The 27185-nt window shown below is 41.9% G+C and overlaps 1 protein-coding gene across 1 annotated transcript in view; it reads left to right on the top strand.

The window, feature by feature from the left end:
• Positions 1 to 27185, top strand: part of adgrv1 (adhesion G protein-coupled receptor V1) — a 97333-nt gene that overhangs the window by 28699 nt on the left and 41449 nt on the right. The window contains exons 42-87 of the mRNA XM_061037973.1: positions 644 to 722; positions 806 to 944; positions 1262 to 1403; positions 1848 to 2113; positions 2923 to 3098; positions 3250 to 3377; positions 3491 to 3672; positions 3776 to 3922; positions 4010 to 4090; positions 4216 to 4480; positions 5406 to 5528; positions 5656 to 5878; positions 6004 to 6208; positions 6365 to 6511; positions 6670 to 6925; positions 7173 to 7375; positions 7966 to 8142; positions 8305 to 8487; positions 8603 to 8782; positions 8950 to 9114; positions 9278 to 9398; positions 9532 to 9655; positions 9777 to 9915; positions 10034 to 10219; positions 10340 to 10575; positions 10771 to 10919; positions 11029 to 11227; positions 11397 to 11616; positions 11719 to 11958; positions 12109 to 12258; positions 12366 to 12586; positions 12689 to 12968; positions 13106 to 13249; positions 13449 to 13620; positions 13773 to 13914; positions 14257 to 14834; positions 14952 to 15203; positions 15680 to 15797; positions 15925 to 16096; positions 16255 to 16497; positions 17550 to 17957; positions 18636 to 18808; positions 18979 to 19225; positions 19416 to 19555; positions 20348 to 20508; positions 20747 to 20847. Of these exons, the coding sequence (XP_060893956.1) occupies positions 644 to 722; positions 806 to 944; positions 1262 to 1403; positions 1848 to 2113; positions 2923 to 3098; positions 3250 to 3377; positions 3491 to 3672; positions 3776 to 3922; positions 4010 to 4090; positions 4216 to 4480; positions 5406 to 5528; positions 5656 to 5878; positions 6004 to 6208; positions 6365 to 6511; positions 6670 to 6925; positions 7173 to 7375; positions 7966 to 8142; positions 8305 to 8487; positions 8603 to 8782; positions 8950 to 9114; positions 9278 to 9398; positions 9532 to 9655; positions 9777 to 9915; positions 10034 to 10219; positions 10340 to 10575; positions 10771 to 10919; positions 11029 to 11227; positions 11397 to 11616; positions 11719 to 11958; positions 12109 to 12258; positions 12366 to 12586; positions 12689 to 12968; positions 13106 to 13249; positions 13449 to 13620; positions 13773 to 13914; positions 14257 to 14834; positions 14952 to 15203; positions 15680 to 15797; positions 15925 to 16096; positions 16255 to 16497; positions 17550 to 17957; positions 18636 to 18808; positions 18979 to 19225; positions 19416 to 19555; positions 20348 to 20508; positions 20747 to 20847 (8783 nt within the window). The remainder of the gene's footprint in view (positions 1 to 643; positions 723 to 805; positions 945 to 1261; positions 1404 to 1847; positions 2114 to 2922; positions 3099 to 3249; positions 3378 to 3490; positions 3673 to 3775; positions 3923 to 4009; positions 4091 to 4215; positions 4481 to 5405; positions 5529 to 5655; positions 5879 to 6003; positions 6209 to 6364; positions 6512 to 6669; positions 6926 to 7172; positions 7376 to 7965; positions 8143 to 8304; positions 8488 to 8602; positions 8783 to 8949; positions 9115 to 9277; positions 9399 to 9531; positions 9656 to 9776; positions 9916 to 10033; positions 10220 to 10339; positions 10576 to 10770; positions 10920 to 11028; positions 11228 to 11396; positions 11617 to 11718; positions 11959 to 12108; positions 12259 to 12365; positions 12587 to 12688; positions 12969 to 13105; positions 13250 to 13448; positions 13621 to 13772; positions 13915 to 14256; positions 14835 to 14951; positions 15204 to 15679; positions 15798 to 15924; positions 16097 to 16254; positions 16498 to 17549; positions 17958 to 18635; positions 18809 to 18978; positions 19226 to 19415; positions 19556 to 20347; positions 20509 to 20746; positions 20848 to 27185) is intronic.

The raw sequence follows: 27185 nt of genomic DNA, 5'->3' as shown, positions 1-27185 counted from the left end.
ATATTAAACTACAACAATTTAGTTGACTGCCAAAATGCACTATGAAAGAGCTTGGTAGTTACTGCTTTTGCATAATCCAAACCACAGTCCAATTTATGAATGAGTAACTTTAGAAAGTGATGAGTAGACAGAACATTACAGCAGCACTTGGAGACTCCAAGAATACTATCCACCCTCTCTACGCAGTCACAGTAAACACTCGGCCGCTCTTTTGGCAGCAGTCATTATGTGGCTTGGATGGGGGAGATTGATGCCTTCCATGATTGAGGAAGCCTGGGGATTTGTTTGGAGCCGAGTAGCACTGTGTTGCGAGGATAGAGAAAGCCAAACTAAACCTGGAGCTGGCCTCCCGGTGTCTAGGCCGTGGAGGGTCATAAATCAGTCCATCCAAAAGACTTGGCTGCTCAGTCTACCCATCCACTTACAGGAGACGCTTCTTAGCTGTAATCTTTTGGTCAAATGTGCCATGACTGCTTTTAGATTGCCTACAGTTTCCTCTTTCATTTCTTGCTGTTGATGCTTGCACTGTAGATGGAACCATAAAGCCACGGCTGAAGCTAATACTTTTAATTCTATTATTGATGCCAATTGAAAGTCTGAAGGATAAAACATGTTTCCTCTATGTGTGTTGTCCTTTCTCCAGACACTCAGGGTTTGGTCGCTGAGGTTAGCATTGCTGCCAATGATGGGATAAGAGGAGTCATTGAATGGACAAGTACCATGTAAGAAATGCAATGTGCTTATATTCATTTATGTTGAGTAGTATAGAAATACATTTCTCATCCAAATATGGTCTGCTCTCCAGGTTTGAAGTGAATGAAACAATAGGGACCCTTACTCTCGTGGCCTACAGGAGCAAGGGGGCGTATGGAAATGTCTCTCTTTTCTTCTATGCTCAGAATCTGGAAGCTCAACAAGGACTGGATTACAATACCAGTGAAATGGTCAGTATTATACAGAGGTACACACACTGTACACAAAGAAAACAGACTGCATGTGTAATAACACAGCACATCCTATAATACTTACAGAAGCATTCAAATCTACAAGGGTACAGTCACAGGTAACTGGACCTGCTCTAGATTCTTGTCATGGAAAAGGGCTCTTTATTTCTGAGTAAGAAGTCTGATGAGAATTAAAATGTCGTCAAGAATCTAAATAAAGGGGAGCTATCCTTACCTCAGTATGAACTCATTAACTTATAGTTTAGACAGACATGTCAGACACTTTATTAACCGAAAAACCTCCTCTCTTCTTCCAGACGCTGCATTTTGTCGATGGTGAAAGGTTTAAGTTTGTAGAAGTGCAGATTATCGATGACGATGTTCCAGAGGGAGCTGAGAGATTCCAGCTCATCCTGTCCGAGCCTTCACCGGGGCTTGAGCTGGGCACCAACACAACAGGTAGATAATATGACAGTGGTACAAACAGTGTCAGCATGATGTGCGTAGATCTTCTGCTTTTCATTGAAGAGGTCTTATACCATGGCCATAGAAAAAAAATATCCATCTAATATGCTGGTATACAAATATGGTATACATAAGACTCAACAGGGCCAGGATTTGATTCACATCAAATCAGGTTGTTACGTAATAACAACAACAACCTTGTTGTGTACCTTCTACAGTTTACGTAGCAAAAACTTTGAAATGGAACATGAAAACATCTTTTACTTTAAATACCAGATTGTGTTTGAAACATCAATCTATCTCTGGTCATGTAGGTCAAATAAACTGAAGAACTTGAAATGACTGCTGTCTTTTAAGAATCATGAGCTGATTGAAGAAGTTATGTTGTACAATGTTATGAAATAATTTTCAAGCCTACGTCTTTCTGTTTTCTTTTAGCAACCGTGAATATCCTTGCCAGTGACGATGGACATGGTGTCATTTCTTTTAACACCAGCGAGCATTTCTTACTGAAGGAGCCCACCTCAGTGTCTGGTCTGAGTGAGAGTGTGGCCACCCTGTATGTGGTTCGAAACCCAGAGGAAGGCACATTTGGCTCCGTAACGGTTCAGTTCACCATCACTGATGCCAACGGCAGTCTGGCCGAGGGGGATTTGACTCCAGCACGAGGGCTTGTGGTACTGGAGGATGGAGTCAGGTTTAAGGTGAGGTAGAGAACATTTTTTCTTGGTAAATGAGAAATCATGTTTACTTATTTTCGCGTTAACTCATTAATTAATTATCGCCGACAATTATTTTATCTCGCATTAACGCAGTTTTTATTATTTATTTTCTTATTGTAAAAGTCTGTTGCTCACTGGCTTTTATTTTGTAAAATTCCATCGTGAGCGAGCCTGGTATGTTACTTAATGTCTGCTGCGGCGCTTACAGGAAAGAGGAAACAGTTTTGCCAACTTGGCGACAAATCTAGCGACTTTTTCTGGTGTTATTGGAGACTTTTTTGGTGTAAGAAACTGATGTGAAAGCACGCATTGCTCTGCAGTTACTGTCCTCAACGAGCAGCGGGTGCTGCCGTGAGCCCCTCCCCCTTCCAAAAGCACTCACAGGCTGTCAGTCAGCGAGCAGAGAGGAGACCCACACCACTCTGCGTCCAGACTGTAACGAATGCAATAAACTTTAGTTTTGTATTTATTTGCTTTGATTACATTGTTTAAGTTGAGAAGTACATTTACAATAAAAGTGCGCTATACACTACTTTTTAATTCATTATTGGATTTTGCGTATAACAATGCGATTAATCGCGATTAATCACAGGAACTCATGCGATTAACGCGATTAAAACTTTTAATCGTTGCCCAGCCCTACTTTTAAGATAGAATTTTCTTCTCTGTTGTACACAAAGACGTGTTTCTTTTTTAAAATATCTATTAGAAGTCAGTATTAACATACTAGTTTGTGTATTACACAGCATAAACCGGTTCATTGTTTGACAGATTATTCTGTGTTGTTTCAGATGTTGGAGATCTGGGCAATACTTGACGCTGAACCTGAAGTCAATGAAACCTTCAGTGTGACCCTGACTAACCCAACAGGAGGTGCACGTCTGGGTGACCAACTCCAAACTCGAATCACTGTCCTGGAGAATTTAGCTCCATCTGGCTTGTTCCGCATCGGACCTACTATCAACAGGTCCCAGGCTCTGAAACGTTACATATTTTTAACACTTGTAGTAGTGTGTCATATTTTTAACTGAAAATGTGATCAAATGCACAAACACTCACAGAATAATACTCATGGAAAAAAAATGCTAAAATAGTCTTTATCTGTGTTTTCTGTTCAGAACTAACACAGAAGTGACTGCTAATGAAGGTGGCAGAACAGTCTTCCTCACCGTGTCTCGCAGTAATGGTTTGGAGTCACTTGTTAGTGTGGAATGGGAGACCCTGTCTGACACAGCTATGGCCTCTGGTGAGACTGATGAGTGATAACCCATATATGTTCTGTTTTCCTCTTGTTTTCTACGTTCATTCCAATAGCAGTTTCCTCATGTTTCTTTTCTTTTTGTCCCTTTATTTTTCTAGAGGGTCCCCTCTCAGTGATTGGTGTGTACCAGAGCTTTGAGGATTACCCCACCTCCGCTTGGTGCTCACTTCCTGAAGGGTCTTCCCCCCTGGCTATGAGGCTGGATAGGAGGCCTATGTTTGGATCCTCACACACCTTGGCTACTCTTTATAGGTGGCAGGGTGTGTTTGTGCCAGTAGAGGTAGGCTAACAACAGTGTTATTTTACAACCAGTACATAATGTTCCCACTGTATACGTACAGTATGCCTGACACTGATGGTACAATTTATTTTGGTCGTTACAGTCGGTTAGGATTCAGGAGCCAAGCTCTTGTGTTGGGTTTGCAGTGAATGGATCTACCTACATTGGCATCACTCACAGTGGCCCTCCCTTTTCCCCCGCTACGAACCTTAGCATTTTCAAATTGCATATGGACCTTAATGTCACATTGGTGAGTCTAAACCCAGTCATGCAACAACATTCAAAGACCTTGTCTCTTATTATCTTCATATAATTTTAGACAATCTGATTTGTTTAGGAACAAACTTTAGGTGTAGAAGCTCTGGATGTGAAACACTTCTCAACTGAAGGCAGAGATTACCTAATAGCATCAAGCCAGGTGAGGCTGACCTACAGATCTTACATCTGTTTCAGACATTTCAAGATTCAATGAATTAATTAATTTCAATTTTTACAGCATATGAATAACTCATTTTTTGTTATTTTGTATGTTCCATCCTGCAGATTTTTGTTTGGACTGGAGGCTCCTTCGCCCTCCTCCAAACTCTTGACTTTGAAAAGAACATCCTCAGTGTTTCTCCGTTCAGCCGGGCAGCTGTTCCCTACCTGTTGGTGTGCATAGACAAACAAAATGTCAGCTGCCTCCTGCTGCAATGGACCAACGGGAGATTTCAGAATCCACAGCCTCTTCAACTAGCTGGCAGAGCCATTCAGGCAGATGCAATCAACACAAGAGCAGAGGACACACTCCTACTGGTTCTTATTGAAGGTGACCATTCTTGTTCTGGTGTCACATAACATTAATAAAGGCTGTTATGTTTATCTTACTCTCCCAAAATAGTAAGATCAAACATGTCAGCAAGCCTTCAATATTTGCAGATAAAGGATGAAAACAAATATTGGTGGTATGCGTCTTTAAAAATGTTAAATTAAGATAAATATGTTTTGTCTTACATGCTTAGTAACTGTATTTTCTATTATAAACAATGTGTTTCATGTTGTTGTGTACCATAGTGGTGAGGTACCCAAAATAGTGCCATTACACAGGAGACTTGTTGGTCTCTGTGATACAGTGGGGAAAAAGAACTGTATATTCTTGCACCAAGAAATTAGCAAAAATTAGTTGGAAAGGTTGTGATTTTTAAATAAGTGAAATTATGTTTAAGCTAAAGATAGTATACTAAGATTTTTGCTTTACAATAATGTTAACCTGTTACAGTACCTGTGGTTGCACTCTCAGTGTACGTTCTGTTGGATTTTGCTGCAGTCGGTTGTTTAGCAGAGCATAAATAAACCAATGATACTCTAGAAGGCACTCCGAAACGATGTGTCTGTTAGAGACAGAACAGGCTTGTTCTGTTGCCCCTACTAAGATGACAAAACTCACAATGTAGGCCCGATTATATATTTTTACAACGCTCTGTATATTTTGATGAGACATAATCCCTCTGAGTCTGCAAAAGTGGTGAGTTTTCTTGGTTCAGACCTGTTGTGGGTTTACGGGAAAGGCCTTAGTGTGGAGCAGAGCAGAACCACAGAGGGAGGCAGAGGTTGTAATTTGTAAAGTCTTGGGTGTGTCAGTAAGAACGGTCCTCATTTTACATAAACATGTTATTCCAGCATGAAAAAAATGTAAAACTATGTATGCATGTTTTGTGTGTGTTTGTTTATGTGTGTGTGTTTCCTTTTTTCAGGTCCTACTCCGACATGTGAGGTGTTCCAGTGGAGCTCAGGACAGCCTTCCCCTCAGCTTTATCAGTCGATTCCTCACCCGGGCCTCACCTCTATTCACCCCTTCACTGCTCCATCTGGGATCAGTAAGCAAAAATGCCATAGGCTGTTTTGTTTTCAAATATATTTTTTTGTGTTTTTTAAGTTATACTAGTTCTATTCTAATATACTATACTAGTATTGACAAATTGACCATTTTTTTCTTCCTCATAGCATATGTCCTGCTCGCTGGAAGAAACGGCTCATCACTCTACTCATGGAGGTCTGATGTCAAGCTGCTCGCCATGATCCTGAGGGCCCCTCCGGCAATGAGCTTCTTATCTCTCATGGTGCCGTCCCTCAACAGCACCAAGACCCTCTTAGCCTCTTCTGAGGAGAAAAGCTCCACTGTTTATGAATTTACTTCTGTCTCCAATATGTCTGATTTCATACCCAGGTACCAAAATGGTCTTTTAAAGTCTAAAACACGATAGTCAGGAAGGAAAATTCTGCACAAAATAAAACAACACATCAAGAAAGTTCTAAATGCATGTTGTGTTTTATTTTCCTCTTCCCATTCAGTTTTGGGGAGTTGCACTTTGCACCGGGGGACAGCGAGCTGGAGATAGCAGTGAACATCATAGATGATGACATCCCTGAGGAGCAGGAGCGCTTCCAAGTCAGCCTGAAGAATCCAAAGGGCGGGGCTGAGATTGGATTTGGCGGTCAGGTGACTGTCATAGTCCCAACCAATGATGATGCCCATGGAGTCATCGGCTTTGCTCAGGTAGGGATTAAACCTTTGATATTAGATTTTTTTGTGCATTTTAAGCAATCATCATTTAACAGTCATTGTATGAAATCTTATCAGTATTCAAGGATATTTTGAACTCATTACATCAATAATTTGATATAGAGATATATTTATTTTCATTCTTTTCAGAATTCTCTATCTGTGGAGGTAGAAGAGTTGGAGCAAAATAATCAGATGTCTCTCACAGTGGAGAGGAAAAGAGGAACTTTTGGCAGACTGACTGTTCACTGGGTTGCCACTGGCAGTCTGGCGGACATTTACCCCACTTCAGGAGTGGTGAGTAAACCTGGCCCTTCTGTCATACTAAAGACAAACTCCTGTATCTAATGACAGCATGTTTATGAATTCAGATTTTTGCCAAAATAAACAATGTAAGAACTACATTTAAAATCACAAAATTCTTCATTCAAGTTAGAATGTATTTCATGTTGCAGGTAACATTTTCCGAGGGCCAGTCAGAGGCCTTCATCTCACTGACTGTGCTGGCAGATGGCGCCCCAGAGCTGAGAGAGATCGTAACCATCACCCTCATGGATGTCACCACTGTGGGGCTGCGGGACCTTACACAGGCTGCAGTCATCGACAAGCAGAGAGCTCAAGCTCTCATCACCATCCTACCAAATGGTTCTCCCTACGGGGTGTTTGGATGGCATCTGGACTCACAGTTTACACTCGCACAAGAACCACAGAGTGAGAACTTCTGTTGCATGAAATGAATCAGAGTGATGATTTGTCTGTAAAAGTGTTTTCACAGTTATAACAGTGCAGAAAGCTTTTATTTTGCTGATGGCTGAGTACCAGTCATTCAATTTTGGAGGAGTGAGGTTTTACAGTTTTTTTCTCTTGATTTAGGCTGTTACAAAAAATCTTCCACATGAGATGATGTAAGTCTTTGTGTTAACACTTTCTTTGTAATCTCCCTTTTCCCTACCTACAGGGACTCCAGTCAATGTGACTCTCTCTATAGTGAGGGAGCAGGGCTCTACGGGTGAGGTGGCGGTCCACTACAAGAGCGGGCCGGCCCTGTATCAGCCCCCCTCTAACCAAGCAAGTGCAGGAGAGGACTACACCCCCAAAGACAACACCATCATCATGATAGATGGAGCTACTGTGGCTCTTGTTACTGTCACAATCCTACCGGTATGGAGATTGTTCAGTTAAAGTGAAATGTATTGAATCTATAGGCTTAGCTTCATATGGAACGAATGACAAACAAACATATGAAGTAACCCTCTTCCAAATGAGTAAAAGCATAAAGATTTTCTATCACAAAAGTTGAATTCTTCCTCCTCTGACACATCCCACACTTACACTCATTCAGCCTGGATACCCAGACAGCCTCCTGTTTTTGGCCTTCAGGATAAAAAATACAACCTGTAACAGTTCTGTAACTGTCCAAAGACTAGACTTTACAGGCTGAATGTAGGCGACAGCTAGAGGAAAAAATCCAACACTTTCTCCTCTTGTCTCCTCCTCTTCAGTTGTTCCAGAAATAGCTATTCATCTTCGTAAAAACCATTACACATCATCTCACAATCTTTGCCTTGCAGATGTATTTGTTGTCATGTTGAAATCATGACACGAATGATTGTTCTTGTAATTTTAGTTGTAATCAAAGAAATACATTAAGTGACCTCCCTTGTGAATGTGAATTAATTATGATTGTGCTTGTCAGATAGATGGAGACATTTCTTTTAACCTTAATTCAATGTATATGTGCATTTTCTAAGGATGACATCCCAGAGTTAGCGGAGAGCTTCCTGATAAATATCACCAGAGTGGAGCTGATTAGTGAGTCAGTTGGTGCGGGGCAGCCGAGTCTGAAGAGGCCTGGTATGGAAGTAGCCGAGGTCATTATCCAGGAGAACGATGACCCTCGAGGGATTCTGCAGTTCAATGTCTCTGAGGTGAGCACAGGGCCATTTCTGTGATTTTGATTTCAGTATAAACTTGATGCAGTTTGTTTGGTTCCTTGAGAGCTTCATCAGAATGATCAGTAACTAACAGATATAAGTAATAATTCATAATATTTTTCCTTTATGAAACATTTATTGAAACATCTTGTCCAGGATATCACTGGAGTCGTGCTGGCATACGAGATTCCACCACCAGACAACATCCTCCATGTGTCGGTTGTCCGACTGGCTGGATCAATTGGACGACTGGTCATCTACTGGGAGGCTCAGCCAATCACTGCTGATCTGAGTGACTTCAGCCCCTCATCTGGGAATATTACATTTCTAGATGGGCAGGTAAATGGAAAAAAAAATGTATCCATTAAACATCAAGCAACGATATAAAGTTATCTATGGTTTATTACAAAAGCTTTAAGGTTATTTACTGGTGTTTACTCATCCGTATCTGTAGAAAAAAGCCGTGATTGCCATCAACATCATGGATGACAAACTTGTGGAGACTGCAGAGACCTTCAGAGTGGATTTACTGCGAGTGATTGGTGGTGCTCGACTGGGTGAAGTGACCTCTGTAACTATCAACATACCGCCAAACGACTCACCTCTTGGACGGTTTGGATTTCAGGAACTAGAGGTGAGCCTCATCCTTAATAATAACGGACACTTTGTACAATAACATATGAAGCAAAAATAAAATCTTAAATCCTTTAGATATCTCTGTAATTTCTCAACTCATCTACAACTACCTTTTCAAATAGTATGACTTTTTCACAAATAATCTTTTCATTCAATCCCACTTAGGTTATTGTCAGTGAGCCAGAGTTTGAGGGTGATCCTGCTGCCGTGGCGACACTAGCTGTGCTACGTAGTGTGGGGGGTGAAGGTGCAGTGACACTGAGATGGCAGCTGGACGACCAAGCTGCAGATGACCTCTCACCGCTCAATGGGACTCTTGTTTTCACTGAGGTACTGAGTACAAGGCGTGCTGTTACTGTCATATCACAAATCATTTCTTATTATTCTATTGAATGATTTAGTCAGCCTGTAATAATTACATCTAGCTATCCAGGCTTGATGTCTTAACTTAATGTTCTGTGGAATATTGTGCTTTACTTTTTATACTTTCCAGACTGACTCAATGAAGACGTTTGTGATAAGAGCCCTGGCTGACAGCGTACTTGAAGGAGATGAGCATTTCATTGTCAAGCTGTTTCCTGCTGCAAGCGGTGCTGTCATTGATCCCTTAGATGGTCAGTACTTTTAGAAAAATAGCTCACTGACAGATTTAGAAAATGTGCATTTCAGGATTGTCTTTCACAGATTCCTTAATTGTATCCTTCCTCATCTGTCTTTATTAACCTGGTCTGTCATGTACTACTAAAGGAATGGCGTCCATCATTATCCGGGCAGACAAGGCTGCTCTGGGTATTATTGGCATAGAAGAGACATCAAGGAACATCCTCATCGGCGAACCTCAGGGAGATTACAATGGTAGTGCTGTGGTCAGGTGAGAGTCAAAAACTGTTGCACTAACCTGAGAAGACAAATACGCTTAAAATGCCAGAACCACATTTAATGAAACCATAATATAATTTGAAACGTGTTATATATCTGTCTGGTCCCCCCAGCCTCGTGAGAGGGCCAGGTGTGTTTGGAGAGGTCCGGGTTTACTGGAATATCACTCCAGCTGTGGTGTCTGAGTTTGAAGCGATCTCTGGCACTGTGATTTTGAGAGACAGAGAGTCCACTGCCATGATTATTCTTAAGGTACTGAGTAATATAAATCTAGACTTGTCTGTGTCACTGTATTGCAGAGTTAAAATGTGCACTCAAAAAACATTTTAGTACCGTTTAAATATCCTTGATGTATATGTTATGACACCAGGCTCTGGATGATGACCTTCCTGAAGAACGCCTTGAGTACCAGCTTGCACTGACTTCCATCACCCCTGGACTGGAAATCAGTCCCATTGCTAAGCATGCCAAGATTATTATGGCGGCCAGTGACAACCCATATGGCATCTTCTCCTTTGACCAGGATCAGATCAGGGCAACTGAGGAAGAGGGAATGGTGAGATCCCCGAATGAAACAGTGTATACAGTATATTGATCAACTGTTTGGTGTAGTAGTCTTATTTCAAATTGAAATTGTGTGTACCAAGCAATCGCATATTGGATCTCTATGCCGCAGGTAAATGTCACAGTAAATCGCTCCTTGGGCATCCTCGGCAGAGTGTGGGTGACCTACCAAACCTCAGGCAACACAGCGATCAGTGGAGAGGACTTTGTTTCCGCTTCAGGACGACTTCTCTTTACACCAGGCCAAACCTCACAACAAGTCACCCTGCAGATCCTGGATGACAGTCTTTCAGAAGGGCCTGAGCTGTTCTTCCTTAACATTACTGAAGTGGAGCTAGTCAACGTCAGGTAGAAAAACCTTTTGAAGTGGAGAAAATGTCCTTTTTTCTAGTTTGAATATTTACAATATCTTCAATTGGAACACTGTCATAAAAAAAGTGTTTCAAATGGGCTTGGAGTCCAAATAATGTTTTGATGCAAATGTCATAGGTTTCTTGTCTGTGACTTTTAATTTGTTATTCTGTGTCTCCCTCTGGTGGTCAGTACTGTGGACTACACAATGAGAGAGTCAGGTCTCCAGCAAGACCAGCCCCCGGCTGTAGGAAGCATCTCCTCTGTCACTGTGGTAATACTTAAGAATGACAATGCTGAGGGTATCCTGGAGTTCAGGCAAGACTATGTCAACATTACAGGTAAAGGTACAACAAAGACAATTTCAACCTGTTTACATCTCTCTCCTATAATGTCATGTTAAAATATTGTCTTTTAAATATACAACCTTTGTCTTCTGGCTTCTTTCAGTTGAAGAGGATGTGGGCACTCTGTTGATCCCAGTGGTGAGGAGAGTGGGCACATATGGATCAGTCTCAGCTCAGTTCATTTCTAGAGGCCTGAGTGCAACCCCTCACCTCGACTACATCCTGAATAATGGATCAGTAATGTTTGCACATGGACAAAATACCAGCTACATCAATGTCTCCATAATAGATGACATGGACAGGTGAGAGGAGAAATTAAAATAATTAAAATTACTGTTGGCTTACTACCTTACACACAGTATAAATAGCAAACTCACTCATAATTCATGTGTTAGCTAAGCTTGTGTATTTTAACTCAGAAATTATATTTTACTAATAATTACAATTGAATGCTGAACTTATCTTCACCAGTGAGCATGTAGAGATATTCGAGGTCCTGCTGGTTGGAGCTACAGGAGGAGCAATTCTCGGCTCTCAACATGTTACCAGAGTAACCATCGCCAAGAGCGACTCTACAAGTGGCTTCATCCGTTTTCTCAACGACAGCCTGATCACTTTGGTCAACCCTAACTCCACCCTCAAACTAAGTCTTGTGTTGGAGAGAGCAGGAGGCTTTGTGGGCAATGCAACGGTATGGAATCTACTATTAATTAGCTAGAATAATTTAGCTAGAAGTTTACTCCCAGAAGTTCTCCTTTTAGAAGAAAAATACTAATTGATGTTTTTGCAACAGGTTGCCTGGATTATTCGGGGCCCTAACAGCAATGACGTCCTGCCTCCAGTCAACACAGACATTAGAGAGCCTGTGAACGGGTCACTCTTCTTCAGGGATGGAGAGGAGGGCACACACAGCATAGAGCTGCGGATTCTCCCCCATGGGGAAGTGGAGGTGGAGGAGACATTCTTCATAGAGCTCAGTGTTCTGTCAGGAGAGGTGGATTTGGATCCTCGGGCCGGTTCTTTAACACTCAAGGTACTTCACTGGATTACTGTATGCCTGCAGGAATGTTTTTATGTAACTGATGAAGAAATTGATCTCCAAACACCTAGACATCTAATGTGGGGCAAGCCTCATCACCTTACTAACCCCTAATCTTTCCTTTAAAAAACATTTTACTCCCAGATAGAGAAGTTTGGTGATCCAAATGGTATAGTCCAGTTTACTTTGGATTCTCTTCAAGAGCACATCTACAATGAATCCACAGAAGCAGAGGGTCCTTTCAACATTTCACTGTTGGTTACACGCAGGGAGGGTGTCATGGGTAACATCACGGTAAGACAGCATCATACACACTTATTATGTGTCAATCAAATCCAGAATCATATGTGAATACAAATACATGTGCCCTTTGTTAAAGTGTCAGTTCTCTCACATCTCAGGTGCATTGGCAGATAAAGAGTGACTCAGATATGGACAGGGACTTTTTAGCCTCAGCTGGCTCAGTAATGATCTTTGAGGGTCAAAGAGATGCTGAAATTGTTCTCAGCCTGCTGCCTGATACAGAGCCAGAGCTGGAGGAGCTCTACACTGTCCAGCTCACAGCTGTGGAGGGTGGTGCTACTCTGGACGCCAACCCAAACCTCATCAGAACAAGAATCAGGTTTCTCATTATGTTTATTATATTAAACTTAACACAATCGATGGACTACCAGAGAAAGCTCTTAAATAATTGAACTAATTACTTATCTTCTCCGACCCTTAGGGTGCTCGCTAACGATGAACCCCATGGTGTCTTCTCCCTGGATCCTGAGCAACAGTCCATAGTAGTAGTGGGGTCAGGGTCTGAGGTCACCAGAGCTCTGATCTTGAATGTGACACGGCTTGCTGGGCTCTTCGGCAACGCTAGTGTGGGCTATAGGATCAGTGGAGAGATGGATGAAGTGATGGACATGGAGGAGATACTTGGAGGACAAGCCGAAGGAAGGCTGCTAATAAGAGAGGGACAGACCTTCAGTACTGTCACTGTACCTATCAGCAGCCAGGTAAGGATGGGCAGGCCATTACAGGGACTTCTGGTCAGGGGGGGGGGTCAAAGAAAAACCTTTCAAAAAAATGAAGTTCATCTTGTTTATAGGCTCCTTTTTAACATTTATTTATTATCCTGACATTTATTTTGTAGGTATTTTTGTCAGCGGGGGAGAGCTTCACGGCAGAGCTGACAGATGTAAGACTAGTCAGTCCTATTATTGGCTCCCCACCTCGGCTCTTTCAAGAGTCCAGTGTTGCCACGGTGACTGTGCCTGAAGTAGCTGCCAGCTCTGAGGCGAGTTTTGGATATGCTTTTTTGTTTGTTTGTTTTGTTCATGATATGATTTGTCAGAGTACAACAATTTGTCTCTGTTGTACTTAACTTAAGCTGTTACAACAGCGTTAGGAGAAGTTATACTTTTTCTCTATTATTATTATTAAGGCATCACACTTACAGGATGATAAACTGTCTTCTCTCACATTTTTTTGTACAGGTTGGCTTTGCCTCCCTGGCTCTGCAGGTGTCAAGTATAGAAACAGGGACGTGTGAAGCAAAAGTGACACGAACAGGGCTGTTTGGGGACATTAGGGTGCAGTGGAATACTGGATATCCTTCAGGTCAGGCTCCACCTGGGCTCAGACTGGGAGTGATCAGCCCAAGTTCAGGTAAAACACACAGAGAATTATATCTGAAGCAGTACATATAGATAGATTATTGAAAACCACCTTCATTATCTATTTAAGGTCGTTTTCCACGAAGCAGTATTTTTTTTAATTCTCTATTGTTGATCACCTTCTCCATCAATGTCTGTATTCAGGCTCACTGACCCTGGCCCATGGAGAGAGGACTAAAGTCATACCGCTGAGAGCTGTTGCTGATGCATCTGTGGCAGCTTCCTATGCTATACACCTCACAGCTGCAACAGCAAGCTCTGCTGCAGCTGGTGCTGTGAGGCTCAGGTAATGCGTTCACTTTGGTGTGAAGTGATGGTGGTGTATGTTACATTGGAAACCTGCTGCATACAACCGTAGCAAGAAGAAGTAGTGGAAATTTGTGTGTGAAAAATAAACAAACAATAGGTTTAGATGAAATGTTCGAAATTGTGTACAGATGATAGCAAATTAACTTCAATCTTTCCTTTCAACTTTGATATATGCTACTACTTCACTTTGCTTTTCATGCCAACACTCAGAGATAAACAGCTCATTTTTTGTTAAATCATCAATTTAATATAAATACCAGTATATATTTAAGTCAGCATTCAATTGTAGCCTCACTCTGATGTTTGTCTCCCGGCACAGGTCAGGATTTACAGTGACAGAAGTGGAGCCACTGGGAATTTACCAGTTTGCCCCTGATTCGCGCCAGCTGGTCATTGCAGAGGACATCCAGACAATCACACTTTATGTCCAGAGACTCTATGGTTCTCGCAGCAACAGCACCCGCCTCTCCTATACAACAGCAATGGGCAGCGCAGTAGCTGGAGAGGACTTTGTTGCAGTGCCAGATGGCCGTTTGGTCTTTGACTCACCTCGCCAAACCAACACTTCCTTCCACCTTTCAATACTCGACGACTCCCTTTCAGAGGCTGATGAGTACTTTCACGTCAACCTTACAGATGCTCAAGCTCTAACTCCAGACCCAGCATGGACAGATACCCCTCCTCGCCTGAGCCCACAGCACAGTGTGGCCACTGTCACCATCCTGGCTAGTGATGTGACAGGAGGAGTGCTGAGTATTGGGCCTGGACAGGTTCAGGTACCAGAGGACAGGGATGAGGAGACCCAGCAGGACAGGCGGGTGGTTCTGAGGGTCCGCAGGTCCGATAGTGTGGCTGGGGCTGTGAGGGTTCGGGTTCAAGCATATGGAGGTTTGTTTGGTTTGCTTCACCAATTTAGTTTATCATTTTATGTTACTTCATATTGTTATTTCCTGTGACGTTTGCGGTTTCATGTTTGTTGTGTTGCTGTGTGCTTTTATCTAGATGGAAGCACAGCACCTCCTCCTTTTACATTCGAACCTGTGGGGGCTCTGGCAAAGGAGGAACAGGACTTCCGCCTGGAGTCCACCATAGTGTCACTACAGCCTGGTCAGAACGAAGCAGAGGTTGTCCTCCTCATCCTGGATGACTCAGAGCCGGAGGGACAGGAAGTGTTCTTCATTTACCTCAGCGACCCAGAGGGAGGAGCACAAATCACTGATAGTACACTCCTGGGCTTTGGGGCTTTTACCAAGATCACCATCCTCGGTAAAATAATAAATAAAACATTTTATTGAGTCAGTTAGAGATCACAGATAAAATATACAGTATATACACGGCATGTTCTGGCAAATAAAAAAGATACAACATATACTGTATGTATTGTATTGAACTCTATCGGTTTCTGTTTTGAGCACAAGCTAAACCCCAAGAGTGTCTCTTAGGTTTTATCAGATGCGCCCACAGACATATGTTTTGTTATCTCAATGAGTGATGAGTGATTCAGTCTTCTTCTCTGGTTACATTCATCTCATTTGATTTGCATCAGGTCACTGCTACATAAGTCTCCTTCTGCTATTCTTGGCCTCTTTTCTCACATAATCACTGCACTGTGGCAGATGATTTGATTATTGTGCTTGTATGATTGATTGGAACTCAAATGAATTATAAGACTATGAGGTCATGAACAACTTAATTTGCTTACTGATTTTTTTTTCTCCCTCTTTGTCCTTGCCTCAATTCAGGAAGCGACTTCCACAATGGTATTGTAGGATTCAGTCTCAACTCTCTGATTGGCCAAGTTCTGGATGAGGATTCAGAAAACAGAACCGCTCTCCTCTATCTGCAAAGACAAGAAAACAGGTGATTAAATAACACTTTTTTTTTTTCAATTCAGATGAATATGTAAAAATGGCTCTCAGCAACGGATCAATATTTGACGACTTGTAGTTGTTCGCAGTTATTAAGCATGCTCTCTCCCTCTCTTCAGAGCCTTTGAGGATTTGCAAGTCTTCTGGAGGGCAACCTTCAGCGAGGCATCTTTAACTCTCATCAGCAATGGGGTCAACCTAACCAAACAGCTGGTTCAGACTTCAGGAACAGCACTGTGTAGGAGAGGAGAGATAACCTGTGCTCTCACCGTGGAGGTTCAAGATGATGAGGTGAGAGAGAGGAAGAGGCCCTCGTTGAAAGCGCTACTGCATATTGTTATTCATCTGACCATTATGTTATTTGTCCAAGCCTAACAAAAAGGGATAGATTACAAATTTGGTGCTTAATTATTTTTTTAAATAACTAATCACTCATCTGTGTTGCATAGGAACCAGAGCAGCAGGCTTGGTTCTTGGTGGAGATTTATCAGGTGGGTGCTGGAGCATCCATTAATGAGACCATCCGTTTTGCCAACATCACCTTAGCAGAGAGTGATGATCCACGAGGCATTGTGTACTTTGCTGTGGGCAATAGACTGCCCATCGCCACCCCCATGACCACGCGGCTCAGTCTTCAAGTCTACAGACAAGCAAGCACAGCTTCAGTCATGTCTGTACAATACCGCACTCTGGTAAGTAACAAACAGATGATACATAAAACGCTCAAATGCTCTGGAAAAAGTGTACTTAGTTGAATTTAGTATTTGTCTTATTTGTTGGATGTGCTTTTTGTTTAGTCAGCGTTGCCCTGGAGGTATCATTCTCTGCAGTACAAAACCTAATTTCCAATCTAGGCCAATGCAATCACAACCATTTACTAGCAGAAATAAGATAAGATAAGAGTTACCCAACTGTTAAAGCCTTAATGATGTGAATCTGTCTTTATCTAACCTGCTATTGTTGCCCTGATTTACAGAGGACGTATCTCTAATGGTACACTGATCTCATTTGTCGTTTTATAAGTTTGAACAGTTGATGACTTGGTTATGTCCTGTCTGTGGAGAACAACTGTGCATCAAAATCTGGATGATGGCATTGGGATTTTTTTTTCTCCTGATATAATTTCCATCTACATGTATGTTGGAGAAGCCCCTGCAGGTCAACTGTAAGAGAATACACCAAGATACACCAAGGCTGACTCCTTGACATTTTTGCATTGCTTTTCAACAAAGTATTGCATTTAATATTTTTTTCTGATGGTGGTTCCTTTAACTTGAGACTACCCTTTATCCAGTATACTGGTATATATATAATGTTCATGTTTTTTTCATGCTGATGAAAGTCAATGTTTCCTCCTCTCCTGTGTAAAGCCATTGCCACCCTCCCTATCTGCAAAGCATTAAGATGAGAGATATCTTGGCTATATACATATATATATATATAAAGTAAGCAAGTGTAATAATAGTGTAAATAATATTGAAATTATCAAAAATTAAAAACCTCACTGAGACACGTGGACAGGTAATCTGCTTTCATCTCATAGAACTAAAGCATGTTGTGAGACAGAAGGTTTGATGCATATTCAAAAACCTAGTTCCCAACATGGTCACCCTCACTCATCTACCTCTGGTCCTGTTGCAATACTGACTATATGATCACTGTTAATGAAATGAAAACTGGACATTTAAAAGTTTTGAGTAGCCTGATTTACACTCCAGAACACACATTTCTATTTCCTTTGTAGGAGCTTCCTGGAGACGATGTGGTGGGTCCGTCTATAATTCGACCAGCTATAGCAGGGATGGACTTTCCTAAACAGGAGGGTACGCTAACCTTCCAAGTGGGTCTTCGCAACACATCTTTGAACATATTCCTCACACCTGACCGCGCCTCATCATTGCCCACACCGAAGCGCTTCCAGGTGGAACTGTTCAACGCCACAGGGGGAGCCAGAGTGCATCCACAGTTTGGGCTGGCTAATGTGACTTTGGTTTCAAATTCAGCAAGTGAAGCTGTGTGGGTCTTACTGGATCAATTACATCAACCTCTAAACCCAAATATACTGAATCAGGTGCTTAAAGGACTTCTGAATACGGTCACTGCACCTGTCACTCATGAGCAGATGACTGCTGTACTTGAAGCTCTGGGGAAGGTAAGAGTGTTTGAAACACATACATCATATCATCTAAGCTTGCAGAGCAGATAAAACAGTGAAACACAAAATAAAACCTACATTTATACCTTTTATACATTTTTTTCACTACTAGCCTGAGAGCAGTGTAGAAACTGTTCTCCCCTTAAGGGCAAACATCAGCCCCACTTCCACACTCTGACAGATATGAGGACTAGTTTGTCATCTGAAAAGGTCTCAGTTGTCACTTTGTATAAGCGCTGTGATCACTGCACTGATCTGAAGTTAGAGTCTACATATTGCTCAGCTTGCATCGAAGTGGAGACACTGCAGTAATTTCATATGAAAGAGGAAAGAGCAAAGGGAAGGAAGAGAGAGCACAGACAGCGCAACGAGTTAAGCAGCATGAGGAAACAGAAGAGAACAGAGACAGTAAGAGAAATTGAGACAGAGTGGAAATAGTGGCATTAGTTCTATTTAAATATTAGCACAACAGTTGCATAAGACTGAGGCTAAACTCATAGAGAGTAATGGAGACAGAACACAGAGGGTGAAAAGGATAAATACAAATTCAAATTGAGATCGAACATTATATCAGAGGGATAAACGTGTAATCAATACTAAAGAAAACTGTCTTGATGACACAAAAATGTCTTAATCCATCCGTCTCTCTATTTACTTCTGTTTCCTCTGTGCCAGGTTCTTGCTGAAGCCGAGAAGGTTCCTTTACTACAAAGTAACCGCAATTTGACCTATGACCTGCTGTGTGCCTTGGCCAATCCCAGCAGGGTTGACACTCGAGGCTTCAGTCACCTTGCTGAGGTAGCAGAGAGATTTGCCTTCTCCCTCCTCACCCACAGCCAATGTGAGATGTAAGTGTCCCTGCTCAAAAGTACCAAGGAGTGAGATGGAACTGTCCCTCTTCTCAAGTTTTACATGTTCAGCTTGTTGATATATTTTACAGGGATTTCTCTTTAACATATTGTTAGTAAGATGCTCATACTTGGTATTCTAAGGGATTCTCTCTATGTGTTTTCTCCAGAAGGGGTACCATCCTGGAAGCATGCCCGTATATGACCATCTTTGCCTTCCAGTGGTACCCAACACAAATCAATGGACACAAATTTAGGGGACGTAATGCAGACTTCTTCCAGCTCCCTGATCGCTTGCTGGCGGTACCAGCGGTGCCGACAGCTGACTGTGCCAACCTCAGCCGGATTCAACTGATAGAGTTTAGAACAGATCACTGGTTTCTCACGAACAATACAACCACTGCTCTTAGTGGGAAGGTAGGGAAGCACTGAGATAGTGAAAGGTTTCATTTCCCTCCAATCAAAGCTTGAATTACTCTAAGAGATAAAATCAACTGAACAGCAAACCTTATATGTCGTGTTAAAAACAGCAGGTGGCAGTATTACTCCAATATACACATTCAGTTCAGTCCACAGCTGAGCTCTTGTCTCTTCTGTTTATATCAAGGTATTCTCAGCTAGCCTTCAGGACAGAGGGTCACAACCTCTAGAAGATGGCAGTGAGGTGGTGTATCGTATCCACACCCCTGGACACCAAGTTAAACCAGGCCGCTCTATGTGCCTTCTCTGGAATCAGACATCCTCAAGGTAATCCACACCAATGGCCATTCAGATGCAGAAGCAGCTATTCTAAATGAACCAAAACAGCAAGTTCAAACCTACATTTGTTTTCCATTCTCGATAGAGGTCACCTCTGTCTGTCATCCTCACCCTTATCCACTGATCTCATCCTGTGTAATAAGTATAAGGCAAAAGTCCAAGTTCAGCTTCACACTCAGGCCTCATAGGGGAAGTTGCATCTCGCTTCCATAACTGCACATTCAGTCCACCATACTCTCTGAATTCTCCCACTGGGAGTCAGTTTGTTGAGGACATTCCTGGGGCGTGGAACAAAACTTGGCAGGAACACAATGTTACAAGTTAAGAATTGGCAGGTTTAGCCGGAACAGCTACTTGGACGACGTCTCCCTCAGAGCAAAATGGATTAGGGAACTGATATGGAGAGAGAGCAGGAGGTAGAGAGAGAAGCCGATGTCAGGTAACGGTCATGGTTGATGGAAGGTCAATACGAAAATTGTGGGGAGTTTAGTTTGATCAGTTGGTAGAGCAAGCGCCCCGTGTACAGAGGCGACAGTCCTCATTGCTCTTGTCGCGGGTTGGGCTCCCCATCCTGATGCTCTTTGGTGCATATCATCCCCCACTCTCTCTCCCCACATTTCCTGTCTCTTTATAGCTGTCCTATGGACCTATATTTTACTTTCATAAAAACAGAGAGGCTATACTTTATTTTGTTACACAGGACAATATAATTCTCCAAAACACTGAGAGCAAGTTGGACATGCTTAATCCTGATGATACATCCTCTTCTATCTCCTCTAGCTGGTCATCAGATGGTCGATACTGCAGGGTTGTGAAAGAGAGTGGGAACTATGTGGAATGTGCCTGCTCCCACTTGTCTATCTACACGGCCTACGCAGAGTTTGTCACTCTCGCTTCCCACAACGAGGCCTTCTATGCCTCTGGATTTATCTGCATCTCAGGTACAAAAACCACCCTCCCGTTGTCTTATTTTTGTATACATCTTGTGTTCCTGTGTTCCTTCTGTTTGCCCTCTCCCTTCTATCCTCTCTCTTCTGCTTTCTCTCTGGTGCATCCCTCCACCAGAGTTTAATCTTCCATATTCCTCCCACATTGTTATAAATAACCAGTGTATTTATGCAAAACATTTAATTTATCATATCAATATTGGTTTAATGCTCCACACTTCTTTCTCTTCAGGCTTTGCATTGGCCATTATATCCCATGTGCTGTGCTCCCGGTTTCCTATGTTTGCTGCCAAACTTCTCACTCACATGATGTTGGGCTGCCTCGGAACCCAGGTAACACATTTCCGCTCACATCTAGTGTAATGATACATTTACTAAACTATAAAGGCCAGAAAGAGCTTTGAAACCCTCAGTTCACAGCTTGTGAAGGCTGCAACCACCATTATCCAACACCATCTATCTGTATTTGTTTCTTTTGCATTGACAGCGACGCATTCTCTACATGACCATTCATCTAGATTGATAGGCAACCTTTGCAAATAGTTATAGAGGCATTCATCTCTCATTTCTAAATGAATCAATAAATCAGGCACAGAAACACTGCGATGATGTGTGCAAGACAACCAGGACCTTTGTTTTAATGAATTACAAACACACCAAGGGAGATAAAAATATCACACATACATGTACTCCTTTATATTAAAATATTTCATTTACTCTGAGAGTGCATACACACACACACACACACACACACACACACACACACACACACACACACACACAGTATGCTACTGCCCCTCCTTGTTAGCCTCTAGACATGACACTGGTTATTTCTTGGAAATGTGCATGGACGTGAATACACATCATCCAATGTCATTGGTTGCGTAGTTTGCGGGTGGCTCGTCATGACAACACAACCATGCCCCCGCACCCTCGGCCATTAAAAACGCAAGCTGTCACATAAGCAATGAGCGAGATAGATATGTGGCTGCAGGTTAGTCTCACAGCGGGTGCAGACCATCTATGTGTGTGTATATGCGTGCATGTGTGTCCATGAGGTAGTGCGGGACTGGTAATTTTCCACTGGTCCCCCCTCTCTTTGGTTGACAAACACGAGCCCCTACTAAAGCAGACTGTCACTGGGGGCTAACCACCTCGGGCTCGACCTGTTTATGGCTCAGGCAGAGCCCCTGGACCAAAAAGGGTTTTGGATGGAAAATTCCGTTCTGTTCTGTTTCCTTGTTGGTACTGTACTGCATATGAAGGCTACTTCCTTTGAGGTGCACGTGTTTGACATTGTGCTTTAGTTTAGGAAAAGCATTGGTTTGTTTCTGTGGCCTTCTAGTCAAGGATAGATGACGGAGGCCTGGCTGAATACCACACTGTCAAACTGAAGCCCTTAATGAAAGTGTACTTTGTAGACAAATCAGCTGACTTTTTCTGGCTTTTCAACTCTTATTAGATATTAGTTTCCAAAAAAGGGTAAGCCAATTGTATAGAAGTAACTTAATAATTGACTCAACTTGACTCCGATGCTGGCATAAATGAATGTGTCCAGTGTGCTTTATGCTAAAAATATTTATACATTCTTGTACGATGTAGTGTTGTGTTTGGTCCTTCTTGAAGTCACCCTGCACTTAAGGTGGAAAATGTCCTACATCCAATGTTAACATAGAGTGGAGCTTTAGGGTATGCTTCATAGAAATTACATCAAGGGTGTCCAATGCCATTTAGAAAGAGGGAGTTACGGGGGGTGACTTTAGTTTCTTGCAGGGTTCCTAAGAGATTCTGATGAAGGAGGCTATCCTATTTCAATTTGTTCTCCTCTGTGTTTTTGGTGCAAAAGTAAAACCAAGCATTCAATAAATATCGCACATTTCAGTCACAAATCATATCATAGTATAAACGATGTAGATGATGAAGATACAATAAATCTTGCATTCGAAGCATAGGATTCTTAATAAAAATGTTACTGCATTTGCATGAAAAAAACATTAACTCAATTCTATGTACAACTAAAGTTTGGCATTCACCATTATTACTGAATGTCTCTATTAAGAGGGCATTTTGGACAAAAGATGCACAAGCTGTCATATTTGAATGACAGAAACAAACTCACTCACAATGAACCTGTGAGCCTCAGTCTTGCTCGTTCCTCACCATTAATTTGAACTGTCAGGTCGATGTCCAAACTCCCCTGACACAGAGAAGGCTCTCCATCTGTGGTGGCTGGGCTGGTTTGACCAATGACGCTGCCCTCTGTGGGGAGCAAATTAAAGCTGCCTGTTTGATTTATTTCTCTTTGCAAAAGCAACAGTCAGCTAAAAAGTATAGAATAAAATCCCAAACCCTTGAGGATTGTGGTTTAATGTGGTTTTTGTTTTTAGTTTTGTTTTCTTGCTCTCAGTATTCTATCATCTTTTCTCTATTGTAGTTAGAAAATGTGAAACCAGAGGTACCTTGAACTCTTAACAGATAAAAAGGATATTAACAGGCATACACACAAAAGAAGAGGAGTGAGCTTGCAGGACACAAATGAAATGGACATTTTGTGGGCTTACAAGACTATTACTGTATTACTTCTAAATGTACTGTGTATAGGTTTTTACAAAGATCCGTCTCCTCTTTGATTGTAGACATCACATATTATGACATCCTCACACACATTCACAGTGGTCTAGTTATCTGAGAGCAATACAGACAAATATGTCTAACATCCTGCAGGTTTAAAGCAATGTAAAAAAAAAACTGCATCACACATTTAACAGTATGAGATATAATCTGGAGACTGACAAAGTTTAGATTTGTATTCATATTGTCAGACTTTCAAATGTGTTGGAGGGTCAACTTATCTGGTTTCGGGGTCGAGACACCCACAGGGTGAAAGAGAGTGGCACCGGACTATGATATAAGCCACAGAGATATAGTATGATTTGTCCCATCCACTGCTCCAAGAGAGAATCCTCACTCTGTGACAAAATGTGAGTGTGTATGTTCCTGTGCATGTGTATGTGTGTGTGGAGCTTCTGTCTGGCCCCTCAGCAAGACAACTGAAGATTGTCTGTGCAGAGTGGAAATTTACCCTGTGCATATGTACAATAGAATTGAGCCCCACCTAGTCAAATGTGTATTTGTACGTGTGTATAAATGGTATAGTGCATAGAGGTGCATGACAGCAGGCAATAGCAAGTTCAACTTAAAGTTAATAGCTGAAAAGTTGTTATATCGTCTCTTAGATTGCTGTTCACTGATTGTGTCCCTCTGGATTTTCTTTTTAACTAATTTGTGTAAATTAGCACATTTTACAATATCGCAAGTCAACAGAAGTCAGACACTTTGGACTTCTTTAAAATATATATTATGCTTCATGCTCCATGTTTCAGTGGTCCTGCCATAAAGTTGGTAAAGAAACTTTTGAACAGAACAAAAACACACTACATCTGATTTTGACTGCAGTTACATGTGACCTTAAAACAAATAAAAGCATGTATAAACTCTTAGATCAGCTTTCATGAGGTCTTGTTGTGTACCTAAGGGTCATATCCTCTCCATGAGAACTCTGCATTAATTTAATCCAAACATAAATCAGTGAAGCAAGTCACAGCAAGCTCACAAAACCACTGACTTTTGTCTTTGGGTAGAGGCTTCTATTAAAAACACATGATTTAATTTCTCTTTCATTTACCTCTCTTTGTCTCCTTTTCACATTTGTCAACTCCTAAGGCGCTTCATCATTCTGTTTACAGTCACCCCTGTCCCACTTGTTACAGAATAAAGTAGACGGTGTTTGTTTTTAAGCAGAGGCCAAGTCAATTCCCAGCAGAGGATGAAATTATTTCTCAACAGGATGTGGCATGGCTTACTGACGTCTTTCCAGAGAATGGTGAAGAAGTGGCAGAGATGAAGTGTAGACTGGCTGGCCAGTGCCCGTAGAGTCGCAAAAAAAAGGTCAAATGAACCACTCTTACTGACTAATTCCAGGCTGCCCTTTAACTTAAGAACTGTTATTTTATCTGTGCATGACTCCTTTGAAAGTCATTGCTCTTGTATCTTGTTCATTAATAACATTTAATTAGAGGGATATTTATCAGAATAGGTTCTGGTACCTATGCAGGAAAAACACATCTAATCTCCATCTCCATGGCAAACCAAACACAATGTGAATTGTTATCCATTGTAATTAAAAAGCCCTCCACATCCCAGACAGCGTTTCCCACGGGCTCAGTATAATGTTTATCCCAGTGGTCCTAGTGCTGTATTCCAGTATATGGGACGTGTTTAGGTGACTCTTAGTTTGGTTATAAAGGATTTCCTGTTAGCTCTGGGAATGGATCCAGTTTTAAGAAGTCTGCGCCTCAATCCATACACACACACATGCACACACACATATCCACTCACTTCTAGCCCCGGATACACCGCCCACCACCCTCACATCCCGACTCTGAGCAGGATAAAAGAAGCTGTGATTGCTGCGGTTGTGTTTCATAAATGTTCCTGTTTGTCGTCACTGGGTTTGTCTATGTGATGGGGGGATTTAGGTTTTGGACTAGCATGCGTGCAGTCTCAGCCTTCCAGGAAAGGGGACATACAAATCATGTTATCAGATTCCTTACTGTGTCCTTTTCTCAACACAAGTCTTTGTCCTTTAAGTGTTCGTGCTTTTCTAGAGGAAGTTTATCTGCTCCCATTAGGACCAATCAATCATTAAATCAATAAACTTCTTCTCTGGTTGACGTCAAAGAACATGCCCTTTCAATTGTGCTCTGTTACCCTTCCCTAAAGTCTCTGAAAACAAAAATTTGAAAAAAAGAAACAAATTAGTCGAAAAAACAGCACAATCCAAGCTGTTGATATTCATCAAAGATATAGACCAGACACAAAAGATTCAGATGTTGGAATTAGACAGATCATATTTTTTCATATCCATGTAAATTCACAGGATTAGACCAGACTTTTTACACATCTTTTTCATTTTTTTGATCAATCTTGACTGTACAAGGATCAAAAAATAGATATCCAGCAGAGTAGTTTGCAAAATCCTTTATCATGTCCTGAGAAGCACAGGATAGCTTTCTGCTTTAAATGTTCATTTAAAGGGTATTTTAGTGTATTTTATTTTATTCTTGTTACGTCTCATGTCCATGTTTTCTCTACTCTCTAGCGTTAGAATGTCCTAAACAACATGCCCTTCAAACATTGTAATGCATTTCGAGGCTCATTACTGTCTTTCCGCTGAAGCTAATGGAATGCAAGCTGTGAAAGGGTATAATGTATCAGCAGACAAGGCCTGTGTTGCTGTGAGAGTGCATAGAGAGGACAGTGGAGAGGTGAAGACGCCCTCCTGGGAGACTCACATTGCGCTCAGCCGGCTGGTTCAACACTTTTTGCCTATTGTTGCACTGACTCCTCTCCTCTTCATGTGGTCTTCATCTCTGTTGAAGTCAGCACCATCTTTCCTATCACTGCTCATTGTGACCTTGTCTCTTTTGCCAAACTCTTGAACATGAGGCTTAACTATACCAGATACAGAACAGTATTAACAGTTCCTTCACGTCTTCATTTTCGGCTTTTACTTTCATCTGTCTCTCTGCCCCTCTTTTTCCTTCACTGCCCACTTAACCTTCGTTTCATAAAATGATGAGTAATGTCCCAGTTTCTGTTATCTGCCCCCCTTCATCATCATTGCTGCTGCTGGGCTCAGCATGGAGCTGTGACATTACAAGCTTACAAAAAGACTGTCTCACTCTCCCTCTCCCATTCCAAAAGTGACTGATCAGATCCTGGATGACTCATCAGTTCTAACAATGAGAACATTTTCACATGTCCCCCAGTTTGTGACTGGCACTCTGGCTCTGTTTATACCTTGCATTAATATCCAGCCATATAACAAGTGTTAAGCCTTATTGCTGGGTGTGAATGCAACCCAATGTGTCCTGAGGACAGATTGCCATTCCATAGCTCAGACCACATACAAAGGTAGTTTGGGACGCCTTCGTCCACATTGCTTTAATAGTGTTAACAATCATGTGTCATGGGCCACTCTAATGACTACCCACTCGCCCCTGATCCACACGATCACATAGAGTAGCATGACAGACCATCATCTTCACACACAGGACTGCTTTTTTTTATTCTCCACTGCGCCTCGTGGAAATCTTTACTTTTACATTTCTCATGTTATTCAAACATGAATGTAGATGTAGTTTATGCACAAGAGCCAAGTGTGCACAAAATCACAGTTAGACAGTGTCTGTATTTATTCAGTAAGGAAGATGCATTTAATATTTTTAATACAGGAGGATGAAATACTGTCGAGATAAGTGTGGATCATACTGTCATCCGTGAGTGACACGGGTTATAACAGCGCAGTAAAAATACAGATGAATCATATAGGAGAGGAGGAGATATCATTTTTATCTACAGCACTGTCTTGTCCTGACACCCCGTCCCTGACTCCATCATAGACATGATCTGTCCTGTATTTCCATGTATGATCAGTGCCAACACTTGGATGTAAATGACGCCAGGAGAGCTGATCAACCAGCGTATATTTTTTCATTAATGCACCGACGTCATGAGACGTGATGCAGATCTGTATGTTGCTGACGACGACCTTTATGACTGTTTCTTTTTTTCACCCCAAACAGACTCCAGTCTGGTGTGCAGTCATT

This window comes from Labrus mixtus, chromosome 5 (genome assembly GCF_963584025.1).
Source record: "Labrus mixtus chromosome 5, fLabMix1.1, whole genome shotgun sequence".
NCBI lineage: Eukaryota > Metazoa > Chordata > Actinopteri > Labriformes > Labridae > Labrus > Labrus mixtus.
The sequence above is the reverse complement of the archived record's forward strand: the minus strand, read 5'-3'. Positions and strand labels throughout refer to the sequence as shown.